The sequence below is a fragment of the Coregonus lavaretus genome (genome assembly GCF_964263955.1).
Source record: "Coregonus lavaretus genome assembly, contig: HAP1_SCAFFOLD_9479, whole genome shotgun sequence".
NCBI lineage: Eukaryota > Metazoa > Chordata > Actinopteri > Salmoniformes > Salmonidae > Coregonus > Coregonus lavaretus.
Window position 1 is genome coordinate 1 of NW_028162448.1, and position 14,955 is coordinate 14,955.

Sequence of the window (14,955 nt, forward strand, 5' to 3'; positions counted from 1 at the left end):
CTCTCAGGATAGCGTGTTGTGTGGCCGCAGTAGTGGTAGCTCTACCTCTTCTCTCTCCACCCCCCACTCCGTCTCTCACAGCCCCCCCCAGCCGCCTCAGCTCAACGGGGTTGCCATGGGAACAATGCTGCTGGGAGGGGGGGCGGGGCTAGGGATGGGGGGGGTAGTGGGTGCTCTGAACAGAGTCATACAGACCACCTCCAGCCCTCACACATACACCTACACACACACCTCCACACCGGGCACCAGCGCCACTCTGCCCATCTCCAGCTCCATCAACAACAGGTACGTACACTACATCTGCCTGCCTGTCTGTCTGGCTACCTGGTAGTCTATGTCATGCTGGCTGGCTATCTGTCTGTCCTTCCATTGATTGACATGGCTGTCTCTCGCTCTGTCTTTAGTTTCAAGTTAATTTCCTTATCTTTTCTTCCTCTCTGCTTTCCTATTGGATTACAGCAGCTCAGCTACTGCTAAAAGCAGGTGAGAGAGTGTGTGCGTGTGTGTGTGCGTGTGTGCGTGTGTGTGTGTGTGTGTGTGTGTGTTGTAGTTTTCTAACTGTGTGTGTGTATGTCTTTGTGTGTTTTCAGGTTGGGTGCCTTTTCTGAGCAGCAGAGGCTCTTACTGCACCAGAACCAGCTACAACAGCTACTGTCTTCACAGCCGTCTGCGGTAAACACACACACACACACCAGGGCTCCAGACTGCCACCATTTTAGTCGCATTTTGCGACCCTTTGACTTGGCTGTGCGAGTTACATTTTTAATTGGTTGCATCAGTGCGAGCTGCACATTCTACATGGTCACCTCTCTCAAATTGCCCTATTTTTTTAGGAGGCTAAAACCATGATTTTGGTCAAACAGTAAAGTGCATGATCCTCATGATTCCTGTAATGAAAGTGTCTGTCTGCCTGCTCCTGTACCGGTTTCACTGGGGCCTGCTGCTGTGTTGATCGAACCACTCTCTCTCCTTCCCGGGGAATAAAATGCTCAGTGAGAAAACAACGTGTTCTGATTTGAATAATGTCTAAAAATCCTATTGCCGGCAAAACACAGCTATCTTGTTGTCACAGTTGGAGATTATCAGCTTTCTTTAGGTACATTTTTTATTTCTCAGCTCTCAATTTTGAGCTCAATAGCAACTATTTTACAACAAAGATATTTGATATGGCTTTGAGATACGGAGTGCGCAAAATGCGCATTGGCCGTTGGAATTGCATAGGCCTCGTTGGGCAGTAGGATACAACTGCAACGTTTTTTGGGACATTAAGGCCTGATTGCATACAGAGCTCAGAGTTAAAATAACCCTGGTTGCAACGAAAAAAGAGCGGCATAAAACTACTACACCAGCTGATCTGACGCTGTTACGGTGTCAAGCCGGCTAGATATTAGACAGCAGAAATGGTAATTGTCTGCCTTCACTACTGAAGAAACATCCTATCAGGAACAACTAAATCAAAATATGAATAAGAGAAATGGAAGAATGACGTATTACAACTGAAATAAAATGATTAGACTGTAAATGTAGCCTATGTCAATTACGCTGATTATAAAGTTATTTTAGACCGATTTTTTATCAATTAGCCTACCACATTGTAAATGAAAGTGACGTGGATTGCATCAATGTGTGTGATAGACTATTTCAATGTCATCATAAAACTAAGCTCTTTGCATCTGTTTCTATGGATAATGACTTCCAAATAATAAGAAATTATTTTCCCTACCACATTTCTTTCCATTTCAGACATTGTTTCTTCAATAAAGTAGGCTACAATATGCCACAGTATATAGGCCTATTGGCCAAATAACTATTTCAAACAGTAGCCCTGTACGAAATTACAAATGTTCACTATTGGGTGTTATCACGTTGTTCTACAAATAAATACATCTCCACTATGCGCACAATATTAGAATACAATAACATTTGATTCAAAATACAACACAATCACTATTTTGTTACAAATGTAAAATGTGTAGCCTACAGTTCAGGAAGATATCCTTTTCCCCTCTTGATAAGAAACGTCCATATTCGATTCAGACAAGTAAAATTATTAATGGATTAATGTATCCTACACCATGATCTTTCCATTCATAAAATGTGTAGGGTTACGGCCATAGTAGATTTGTCGTGGTAAACGAGGAAATGAAATACTTTATTTTAGTTGTACAGAATGACTGTCAAATAAATCGTCCTTAGCCAGTTAAAATTGCAAGTACAATTTTTTTAATGATAATACCCACCACAGAGCAAAATCGTCTTGAAAAATGTTGGTTACAATCAGAACTAAAAGATACCACTGACATCCGTGTAAAGGTGCACACATACTAGGTTCAGTTTGCTCCTAGCAGAACTCATCTAGGCGAAGGGAACAACTGTGCCTTGCATACTCCCTCAAAAAAGACCTTCACTTGAAAAACGAGAAAAAAGTATTCAACCCTTTTGTTATGGCAAACCCAAATAAGTACAAATGTGCTTAGCAAGTCACAATATGTGCTTAACATGTCACAAAATGTGCTTCACAAGTTGCATATACTCACTCTATGTGCAATAATAGTGTTAAACATGCTTTTTAAATGAATACCCCATCTCTGTACCCCACACATACAATTATCTGCTAAGTCCCTCAGTCGAGCAGTGAATTTCAAGCACAGATTCAACCACAAAGACCAGGGAGGTTTTCCAATATTATGATGAAATTGAGTGACGTTTTAGTTCGTTTTGTTGTTCGGTATGGCTTTTTTCGACTGTTCGCTCACACAAATATGTTCTTGAGGCAAGTCGAAGTTCGGTAGCCGAAGTCTATGCCCCTTTGTCAGGGATTGGTCAACAGTACTACTCCTAGTAGGAGTGGGAACGATGGATGGGATCTTCAATTAAGTGTTTTCTCACTGGAGAAATACTGCACCAAACATCTTAGTTAGATGCAAAATTGCCCGACTAAGACCTCTGTAAAAATGTCAACATTAATTACAGATTTCTTGATTTATCTTTGATTAATTCAGACTATTTTGAGGAAGTTTATACAGACTATGTTGTTGCTATGGCTTCTCAAGAGGGACAAACAGTAATATTGCCACCTTTTCTCGTTTTCAAGCGAAGGTCCTTTTTAATGGGGCAATCTGCACTTGCTACATCCATTTTTAGACACTTAAATGAATGATATGTACCCACTGATTCTTGAAGAATATAATGTATAAATGCCACATGAGCTTAGTTCAACTGTCGTACTCCATCAGAACCCAAAATAGAAGCTTGTTTTACTCCAATATTTGTATATGTAAACAAACACTGTACAGCCTCATAACATGGTTAAAACGATAATTTTGATATCATGGATGGTCAGTCCTTGCATCCATAGCTCTGTCTATGAATTTGAGAGTGGTTACATTTCTCCAGCCCCATCCCTCAGCCGTTTACCAAATCAGTGACAAGGTGACGCTTTGTTATTGTTTGTACTGCAGATTGCAGCTTTAAGGGAGTATACGAGGCACAGACGTTCGCTTCACAAAGCTAGGAGCAAACCGACCCAAGTATGCGGGCGCCTTTATTTATCTGAGGTCACATTATTAAAATATCTCTCTCTCCCTCCCTCTCTCCAGGAACAGCATCAGGTGTTATTTTACCAGTTGATGCAGCAACAACAGGACCTCCACCAACTCCAGTCTCTCTCCTCCTCCTCCCAGCTTCCCTCCATCCCTCTCTCCTCCGCTCAGCTGCCCATCACCTCCCTTCTTTCCTCCTCCAACGCCCACGGCCAGGGAACCATCACCGCCAACCCCTTCCTGGCACTGCACACACACCCCGACACACACACACACCCCGACACACACACACACCCCGACACACACACACACGCCGCTGCACAGAAGTCCCGGCTGGCTGAGAAAGCTGTAGGAGTCACTGGACAGGAGAAGACCTGACCCACAAAACAGCTCTCTCTTTCCTTCTGTTGCTCATTCTCTCTATTCTCTATCTATCTCTCTCTTTCTCTCTCTTACTATCCATCTCTCTATCTCTCAGGGGTTTCCGCCATCATAGCATCTCTGATCAGTGCTGTGTGTTCAGCACACAAGCTAGTCCACATAGAACTACAATTACTACAAACTCCCAAAACTATCAGGACACTAACATAGCTGACTGACTCACAGCTCTGCTGGAGAGATGAGGTCTGGGAAGTATGACTCATTGGACAGTTTTAAGAGAGGGAGGAGTTGTGTACTGAACATGTAACATGTAACTGCTGGTACCTCTCTATCTGCGCGTATGGACCAGCATAAGACTTGACCAGAGACCACTCTAATGTAAGACTGACTGACTGACTGACCGCTCAGTCATGGAAGCCTTGCTATGACTGTCTTTCTGCTGTACCTACCTCACACACAAAAACCAGCCGATTAGGGCCCACAACCCTCCGCATCGGCCAATAGGAATCCACAACATTCATGACTGGCCAGTCAGGGTCCAATCCCCAAGTGCCTAAGGCTGAGGGGGCGGGGTTACTCATGCTCCTCTTCCTGTCTCTCCTGTCAGTCATCCATTCTCACCATATTACTGGCTGTCAAGCTGCGTTGCCCAGGCAACAGATCAAGCAACACATTCTGAGAAGCTGGAAACCAGGAAATGTATTTAGCTGCTTTCACAAAATACAGAAGCCAACTTTATAAATGATCTCTTTTTATTTATTTATAAGTGCCAGCTGTTCTTTCAAGCATTTGTTTTATACTACTGTTTAAAGTTTTTCTCACTCAAATCTTGCTGGAAACATTTTTGATGGAAACAAATAGTTGTGTATTAAGATTGAACTACTGGTGAATGGAGGTGGTTGGTGGTGTACATAGCTGTTATTGTGGGGAGGGGTGTGGGTTCAATGGCACAGTTTTTACCTCGTTTGTGTAAATAAATATATATTTTTCATTGGCTTTGGGGTGTAAATAAGTGATTGTGATTGGGCGTGCTGGTGTGAAGGATAGCCAATGAAACCTCATTTTGTGTGTGTGAATCTTATGACCAGACAATAGGAGATGGTGACTGAACACAAAGTATTAATTTATTTTTATATGTGCAGGGACATTGTTTTGTTGTTTTTATAAGTTTCACACTGCTTATTTTTACTTGTTTTATTTTATACTCAACCTCTGGGCACCATGTTTCCATCCGTGTTCACTTTTGTTTGGATCAATTTTGTACAACTGAAAAATCAGAAAACATCCTCAAAAGTTTCTATTTCAAGTCACCAAAATAAAGAAGCGTTCTGGATAAAGAAAGAGAGCTGACTTGGTGAAGGAGGAGGAGGACTATTACAGGAAGCCTGTGTCGTGATGTCGTCATGGTGTGGTTTGTAGTTAGTGGGACGACGTTATTGGAGTGGGAAGATCGTTAAAGCTTGATTAACAGCTCTGTTCAAGTGCTTTTTCTCATCTGCATTTTTATGCTTTGGTTGAATAAAGAACGGATCTACCTCCCTTAAACCTGCTGTCTAATAACGTGTTTCTCTTTGTTTACCTCCATCTCTGGATGGATGAAGGGATGACAAACACTGACTCTCTCATGCTCTCTCTCGTTTGCGGTCTTTTCTCTAGTGTTTAGCAGTTTCTGCATGCCCCTTTTATAGTGGTCCAGGTTCCCCCTGCCCCAGCAAACAGACACACACTGTGCACCCCTGTCCCTGATGACTTCCAGCTGCCTAGCAGTGTGTGTGTGTACCATTCTGCTACATCTGCTTCTGCTCGGGGAATTAAAAGCTCACTTTCGCCTCACATCTCAGCCCCCCAGCAACTCTTCAACCCTCACCCTCTATCAGCCCTGTCACTCAAGTCCAGGCTGTTTAAACATGCCCCCTCCCTACCTCCTTGTCCACCACTCATTCCCTCCTCCCCTGTCCTTTTTCATCACCCCTTTATCCTCTCCTCCCTCTCATTCAATCCATTCACAGCATTCCCATTCTGGGGTGGGAGCAGAGCCGTTGTCCATCATTGATCACCTCCCAGCAGCCACTGCTTCTCCCCGGGGGTGGGGTTAACAGCTGAGTGAGGACCCCCATGCTGCCCGATGAGGTGCCTGATCAAAAATCAAAACACTATGCCGCAGAACATCAGTAGTTTCACACACAATTCTCCATTGAGCATTCCTATTAGTCCAGGACTAGGCTCATCTGGAACCAGGAAACTGGCCCAAAATGTCCAGATGAAGAGCTCAAAAGAAGTCATAAGTAAAAATAATTAAACACGTATTTAGTAATTCATATAAACTTGTATTTAAATTAAACATGAATTTAGTCATTGAAATTAACATTTAACAGTTAGAATAACTACTGAGGAAAACCATTAGCAGCTGTAGTTGGGTTTAAATCATTATGGGAGACGTGAGAGGGTTAATCCTCTGTGTGTGTGTTGTGAGGGTGATGATCCAGGGAAAACTTGCTCCCAGCTGCCTGGCCAAGATTCCAGTTCAGAATGGAACCATATCACTCTGACAGAGGTGTTTAGGGCCAGGAACAGAGAGACAGAGAATAGAGGGAGAGGGAAGCACTGAAGCGTTCGGGAGCAGCTGACGGGATTCCCATGGAATATCACCGGCATCAGATGTGTGTGTCTGTGTAGGCTACAGGTTCCTCTCCTGTAGGATAATGGTCCTGAGGAGAAGCAGCAGGATTATCCCTCATCCCTCTTCACACACAGAGCCTGTATTCTTCTGCTAATTGACACTCCTCTGTCCATCCCCCCATCCCTCTCCATACTCCTTCATAACTACTGCTCCTCCTCTCTGTTCTGTACTTCTTCCCCTCCAAACACACACAGGCTTTGGATGCCCTTTCTAGCTATTTACCTATACGACTGAGTGAAGGATTCAGTATAAATCTTAGTGTGTATATGTATGTGTGTGTGTGTGAGACAGTCCACACAGTTATATGAAGCTTCCATTTGACACTAATCTCTCTCTCCCTCAGTCTCCTCTCTCTCTTTTCCTAATCTTCATCTCTCTGTAGTCCACTCCTGAACTCCAGCAGGCCTCTTCCAGAGCAGGGGGATTTCCCAGCCACTCTGCCTGCCCAAGGGTCACAGACAGCGGAAAGAGAGAGGGGAGGAGGCCTCGATCGGTACTCTCTCATTCTTTAACGTCTGGAAACTAGAGACAAATAAATCGTAAGGGTCGGTGTGTGTAGCCCATTAAATAATGTCAATACTAATCATTTGAGAATTTGTAGAAATATATATTTAGTAAATTATCACTCACTCACTATTTGTTATTGAACAAATACATTTGACATTTTTACACAAAAAAATCTGATAATGTAGGCCTAAAATAAATTATAATAGGTCTATGGCAAATATCGTGAACACATATTATTTATACTTCTTTATTTGGCAAAGGGCAAATAAAAAAAACATGCATGGTAAATGCTGCATTTATATTAGTTACACTTCTAAATAGGATATTTTCATAGCATGCATTGCTTCAGAACTAGGCTACAAAAGATAGCTTTCTAAATGTACACTAAAGACGAAACAGGGTTTGAATAAATAAATACATTTCAGAACAAAATAAGGTTTATTTTAAGGCTGTGTGGACTGCTGCAGCTTTCCGCAGTTTAGGCGTGTGTAGTAACAGCGTTTTCCAGCTGTCAGCTGGGTGGAGTTGATCTGTAAACCGAACGAGGTGCAGCAGACTGCGGTATTAGCCCAGATTCGTCACCGCTGACTTCGGCTCCTACATGTAAAACGACAAACGCTAGACCGTTAGTCAGCCAGTGTCTGAAATGTCTCACTGTTTAAAACAGCATTGCTCTATGAAGAAGGAAATTAGACTCTAAAAACAGTCTGTTGTTTTATTTCTGCTATTCCCCATCGCCATGGGGAAATACAAGCATCACAAATTGTATGCCTCGCGTAGGCTAAACGCCTCGATCACACTGACAGTGCTTTTACGCAAAATGGTACGCAGCATCATCTGGCTGTGTCCAACAAAAGTTCAACATACACCTTCTGCTACCATTTCTGGCAAGCCGTCTATGGGTACAGTTTGACACATACGTTTGATACATCCAATGTATGCACCACACAGAACGCCCTGCAACTGCCTCTGCAACGCAATGCTGCAAGGCAAACACAGCTATCCATTGGAAATGAATGTACCTCTGGTATACCAAAATGCAATGACTATTGGCGTGAACAGTAGAACTGTAGAAACAGGTTAGGTCTGTAGGCAACGCTACACACGCATCTATTTATAGCCCTTTTTATTTTTAATAATTGTAGGCCTATCTACCTTTACCCCGAGCACTCTCCGACGAGAATACATTAGGCTACTTTTATTTTTGAATGCTTTCACGGTTAGTTTTGACCTAGGCCTACTGCAGTCCCGAGGCCTTTATTCTAGATGGAAAGCTCTGCTGTAACCTAGTCTGTCAACTGATGACGAACGTTTCCAAGAATTTAAAGGGATGGTTCAGCCAAATTAAACATTTACATATTTGTTTCCTTACCTTGAAAGCAGTCAATGGACGAGGTGAAACTGCAATCCACGCTTTGGTTTTGTTCAACTAGGGATTGCCACTTCTTCTAAAACTATTAGCATTTCCTAACTAAAAACCAATTCAAGTTAATGTCCCCCAGTTAGCATGCTTTTAAATTCCACCTGTGAGGATCAACATTCATTGATTAATAAATGGATTGCTCTTATCGGTGAATAAATAAAACATTTCACGTTATGTCACAGTAGGCTGGGTGAACGGGTCTGTTTAGCAGCTCAGGTCGGGGCTGTGTGTTTCTCGGTACAGGATCAGAATGAGAGATGGACCATCATTACCCAGACAGCCTAGGATGGTAGATATGAATGTCATGATGAATGTGATGGGATATAGATCGGAGACGTCATGGCTTGTGTGATCATCAGGTAAAAATAGACACGTCATTGGCTCATTACTGGACTCATAATAATGAATAATATAACCTAGTCCAGGAAGGACCTGAGTCGTTCCTATAAGGCTATATTAAATAATTCCTGCTGGATGTCAGGGGAAGACGATTTATATTGGGTGTAATGTCCAGACCCAAGTAGGGCCATCCATTTTAGTCCCGCGACCCTCAGGCTGCGCCACGCACACGGAGACCCACTCACCTGCAGGTGTGTGGAAGGCCATTTATTATGTGTGTGTGTGTGTGTGTGTGTGTGTGTGTGTGTGTGTGTGTGTGTGTGTGTGTGTGTGTGTGTGTGTGCGTGCGTGCGTGCGTGCGTGCGTGCGTGCGTGCGTGCGTGCGTGCGTGCGTGCGTGCGTGCGTGCGTGCGTGCGTGCGTGCGTGCGTGCGTGATAAAGGAAATAAAAAGTCATTGCTATGATGTAAAGAAAAACACACCAGGCCATAAAGACTTCAGCATTGATGTTTGTTCTTCTTTGACACTCTGAAAGACAACAGTGTTTTTAGGTCAGGTTAGCTGGATTAAGACAACCTTCATCCCAACACTTTACTAATTTCTGCACCATCGAGAGCATCCTGACTGGTTGCATCACCGCCTGGTATGGCAACTGCTCGGTCTCCGACCGCAAGGCACTACAGAGGGTAGTGCGTACGGCCCAGTACATCACTGGGGCCAAGCTTCCTGCCATCCAGGACCTCTATACCAGGCAGTGTCAGTGGAAGGCCCTACAAATTATCAAAGACTCCCGCCACCCTAGTCATAGACTGTTCTCTCTGCTACCGCACGGCAAGTGGTACCGGAGTGCCAAGTACAGGTCCAAAAGGCTTCTTAACAGCTCCTACCCCCAAGCCATGAGACTGCTGAACAGCTAATCATGGCTACCCAGACTATTTGCATTTTACTGCTGCTCTTTAATTATTTGCTATTTTTATTTTTTTCTTAAACTGCATTGTTGGTTAAGGGCTTGTAAGTAAGCATTTCACTTTAATGTCTACACCTGTTGTATTCGGCGCATGTGGCAAATAAAATTTGATTTGATTTGGGAATACACCCTCCCCCAAGCCTCTCAACAGACATTAACGTTAAAATCGTACCATTAATCTCTAAATATTCCCAAGACAACAACTGGGTTAATGGGGGACGAGGGAGGAGGAGAGGGGACGAGGGGGTAGAAACTCAATCTAAGGGCACCAGGTGCACCTTTTGTCAACATAATCTTAAAGCCCTTGAGACCGTGCACATACGCACAATCACACGCACACACACATTCGCAAATACCCACATCAAGTGGACCAAAACCAGTGGCTCTCTCAGACAGCCAAAGACACTAATCAGTAGAGAAGTTAGGAGTTAGGAGAGAACATGCCCCGATCCACATCAACGGGACTCCAGTGGAGAGAGTCAGCCGTTTTAAGTTCCTCGGCATCCACATCACCGAGGACTCAACATGTACCAGGACCAACAACAACACTACTCTTGTCAAGAGGCCGCAACAGCGTCTCTACTTCCTAAGGCGGATGAAGAAATGTAGCATGCCACCCCGGGTCCTCTCTAAATACTACTGCTGCACCGTCAAGAGTGTCCTGACCGGTTGCATCTCTGCCTGGTACGGGAATTCCTTCGTCCATGACTGCAAGGCCCTCCAGCTGGGGGTGAAGATGGCCCAGTACGGACCAGGACCTTGCTCCCACCCATCCAGGATATCCACTTGAAACGGTGCCTGAGGAAGGCACGTAGCATCATCAAGGACCCCACACACCCCAGCCACGAGCTGTTCTCTCCCTCACCGCCAGGCAGACAGTATCAGAGTATGAGGTCTGATACCAACAGGCTCAGAGACAGTTTCTATCTACAAGCCATCAGACTGCTGAACACTTGAACTGGACTGACCACCTGCACTGACTCTCCACACCGTAGCACACATGCACTCACTCACGCACACACCCAGGCAGATATACACTCATCAAATCAATCAAATCAAATGTTATTTGTCACGTGCTTCGTAGACAACAGGTGCAGACTAACATTTAAATGCTTACTTACGGGTCCTTTTCCAACAACGCAGAGTTTAAAATAAGATAGAAATAGTGACCCGAGGAATAAATTCACAATAATTAGTAAAAATAACATGGCTATACACAGGGAGTACCAGTTCTGAGTCGATCCACACAAACAAACATACACACACACACACACACACACACGTTCATGCTACATACACATCACAACTGCTGCTATCAGACTCATTATTATGCTAAATACTGCACAATTTAAACCCTTTCCCCCCAAAGCGTGTAAATTTTGGACTATAAATTGTGCCTTCCTGTACTATAATTATGCTAAAATGTTTCTTCTATTCTACTGAGACATTTACTTTATGTTCGTATTTTTATATTTTATTATTTCTTATTGTTGTTGCATTTTCGAGAAGGAACCTGCAAGTGAGCATTTTGTTGGACGGTATATACCATGTGTATCCTGTACATACGACTAATTAAATTTGAAACTTAAAATTTGAGTGAAAGAATTGAACCAAACACAAACCACCAAACCTGAAGACATCAGAGACTCACCCTCCAAGTAGGCAGATTCAATGAGAGCTGGAAAGTATATTACTGTTAATGTAATACTATAGTAGAAGTTTTATATTGTAACAGAATGTGTGTGTGTGTGTGTGTGTGTGTGTGTGTGTGTGTGTGTGTGTGTGTGTGTGTGTGTGTGTGTGTGTGTGTGTGTGTGTGTGTGTGTGTGTGTGTGTGTGTGTGTGTGATAAGAAGAAAGGAAGTGCTGTAAGTGGAGGGGTGGATAGAATGGGGGGTTGGAGAGGGAGGTATCCTACATTAAATTATAAAATATACAGACCACGAATTCCAATTGGCTATACTTAAACTCTTTAACATCATCCTCAGCTCTGGAATCTTCCCCAGTATTTGGAACCAAGGACTGATCACCACAATTCACAAAAGTGAAGACAAATTTGACCCAAATAACTCCCGTGGGATATGCGTCAAGAGCAACCTTGGGAAAATCCTCTGCACTATCATTAACAACAGACTCGTACATTTCCTCAGTGAAAACAATGTTCTGAGCGAATGTAAAATTGGCTTTTAACCAAATTACTGTGCGACAGTCCACGTATTTACCCTACACACCCTAATTGACAAACAAATAATTCTAAACAAAGGCAAAGTCTTCTCATGCTTTGCTGATTTCAAAAAAGCTTTTGACTCAATTTGGCATGAGGTTCTGCTATACAAATTGATGGAAACCATTGTTGGGGGAAAAACATACAACATTTTAAAATCCATGTACACAAACGTGGGGTTAAAATTGGTTAAAAAAAACACACACATTTCCTTCCACAGGGCCGTGGAGTGAGACAGGGATGCAGCTTGAGCCCCACCCTCTTCAACATAAATATCAACGAATTGGCGAGGGCACTAGAACAGTCTGCAGCACCCGGCCTCACCCTACTAGAATCTGAAGTCAAATGTTTACTGTTTGCTGATTATCTGGTGCTTCTGTCACCAACCAAGGAGGGCCTACAGCAGCACCTAGATCTTCTGCACAGATTCTGTCAGACCTGGGCCCTGACAGTAAATCTCAGTAAGATAAAAATAATGGTGTTCCAAAAAAGGTCCAGTTGCCAGGACCACAAATACAAATTCCATCTAGACACCCCCCTAGAGCACACAAAAAAACGATACATACCTCCGCCTAAACATCAGCACCACAGGTAACTTCCACAAAGCTGTGAACGATCTGAGAGACAAGGCAAGAACGGCCTTCTACGCCATCAAAATGAACATATAATTCGACATCCCAATTCGGAAAACACCAAATAATGCATGCAGAGCAGAATTAGGCCGATACCTGCTAATTATCCAAATCCAGAAAATAGCCATTAAATTCTACAACCACCTAAAAGGAAGCGATTCCCAAAACTTCCATAACAAAGCCATCACCTACAGAGAGATTAACCTGGAGAAGAGTCCCCTAAGCAAGCTGGTCCTGGGGCTCTGTTCACAAACACAAACAGACCCCACAGAGCCCCATGACAGCGCCACAATTTCCCATGTCAATAAAGCCCATTGAATTGAGAGAGAGAGAGAGAGAGAGAGAGAGAGAGAGAGAGAGGAGAGAGAGAGAGAGAGAGAGAGAGAAGAGAGAGAGAGAGAGAGAGAGAGAGAGAGAGAGAGAGAGAGAGAGAGAGAGAGAAGAGAGAGAGAGAGAGGGAGAGAGAGAGAGAGAGAGAGAGAGAGAGAGAGAGAGAGAGAGAGAGAGAGAGAGAGAGAGAGAGAGAGAGAGAGAGAGAGAGAGAGAGTCCTCTGTAGCTCAGCTGGTAGAGCCTGGTGCTTGTAACGCCAGGGTAGTGTGGTTCGATCCCCGGGACCACCCATACACAAAAAAAAAAATATGCCGCATGACTGTAAGTCGCTTTGGATAAAAGCGTCTGCTAAATGGCATATTATATTATTATTATTGTAGAGAGAGAGAGAGAGAGACACTTAGATACTGAATTTAGAGTACCAGTCTAGACACAACCTACTCATTCAAGGGTTTTTCTTTATTTTTTACTATTTTCTAAATTGTAGAATAAATAGTGAAGACATCAAAACTATGAAATAACACATATGGAATCATGTAGTAACTAAAAAAGTGTTAAACAAATCAAAATATATTTTCTATTTGAGATTCTTCAAAGTAACCACCCTTTGCCTTAATGACAGCTTTGCACACTCTTGGCATTCTCTCAACCAGCTTCACCTGGAATGCTTTTCCAACAGTCTTGAAGGAGTTCCCACATATGCTGAGCACTTGTTGGCTGCTTTTCCTTCACTCTGCCATCCGACTCATCTCAATTGGGTTGAGGTCGGTGGATTGTGGAGGCCAGGTCATCTGATGCAGCACTCCATCACTCTCCTTCTTGGGTCTAATAGCCCTTACACAGCCTGGAGGTGTGTTGGGTCATTGTCCTGTTGAAAAACAAATGATAGTCCCACTAAGCGCAAACCAGATGGGATGACGTATCGCTGCAGAATGCTGTGGTAGCCATGCTGGTTAAGTGTGCCTTGAATTCTAAATAAATCACAGACAGTATCACCAGCAAAGCACCCCCACGCCATAACACCTCTTCCTCCATGCTTTACATTGTGAACTACACATTCAGAGATCATCCGTTCACCTGCTCTACGTCTCACAAAGACACAGCGTTTGGATCAAAAAATCTCAAATTTGGACTCATCAGACCAAAGGACAGCTTTCCACCGGTCTAATGTCCATTGCTCGTGTTTCTTGGCCCAAGCAAGTCTCTTCTTCTTATTGGGTGTCCTTTAGTAGTGGTTTCTTTGCAGAAATTTGACCATGAAGGCCTGATTCACGCAGTCTCCTCTGAACAGTTAATGTTGAGATGTGTCTATTACTTGAACTCTGTGAAGCATTTATTTGGGCTGCAATTTCTGAATCTGGTAACTCTAATGAACTTATCCTCTGCAGCAGAGGTAACTCTGGGTCTTCCTTTCCTGTGGCGGTCCTCATGAGAGCCAGTTTCATCATAGCGCTTAATGGTTTTTGCGACTGCGCTTGAAGAAACTTTTAAAGTTCTTGACATTTTCCGGATTGACTGACCTTCATGTCTTAAAGTAATGATGGACTGTCGTTTCTCTTTGCTTATTTGAGATGTTCTTGCTATAATATGAACTTGGTCTTTTACCAAATAGGGCTATATTCTGTATACCACCCCTACCTTGTCACAGCACAACTGATTGGTTCAAACGCTTTAAGAAGGAAAGAAATTCCACAAATTAACTTTTAACAAAGCACACCTGTTAATTGAAATGCATTCCAGGTGACTACCTCATGAAGCTGGTTGAGAGAATGCCAAGAGCGTGCAAAGCTGTCATCAAGGCAAAGGGTGGCTACTTTGAAGAATCTCAAATATAAAATATATTTTGATTTGTTTAACACTTTTTTGGTTACTACATGATTACATATGTGTTTATTTCATAGTTTTGATGTCATCACAATTATTCTACAATG

The 14,955-nt window shown here is 43.2% G+C and overlaps 1 protein-coding gene across 1 annotated transcript; it reads left to right on the forward strand.

Moving 5' to 3' along the window:
- Positions 1 to 8: 8 nt before the first annotated feature.
- Positions 9 to 4,917, forward strand: LOC311119228 (protein AF-10-like). The gene is made up of 4 exons (XM_084193954.1): positions 9 to 285; positions 460 to 483; positions 591 to 672; positions 3,600 to 4,917. Exons 1-4 carry the CDS (start codon positions 116 to 118, stop codon positions 3,918 to 3,920), a joined length of 597 nt encoding a protein of 198 aa, XP_084050080.1. The 5' UTR covers positions 9 to 115; the 3' UTR covers positions 3,921 to 4,917.
- The last annotated feature ends 10,038 nt before the right edge of the window (positions 4,918 to 14,955 follow it).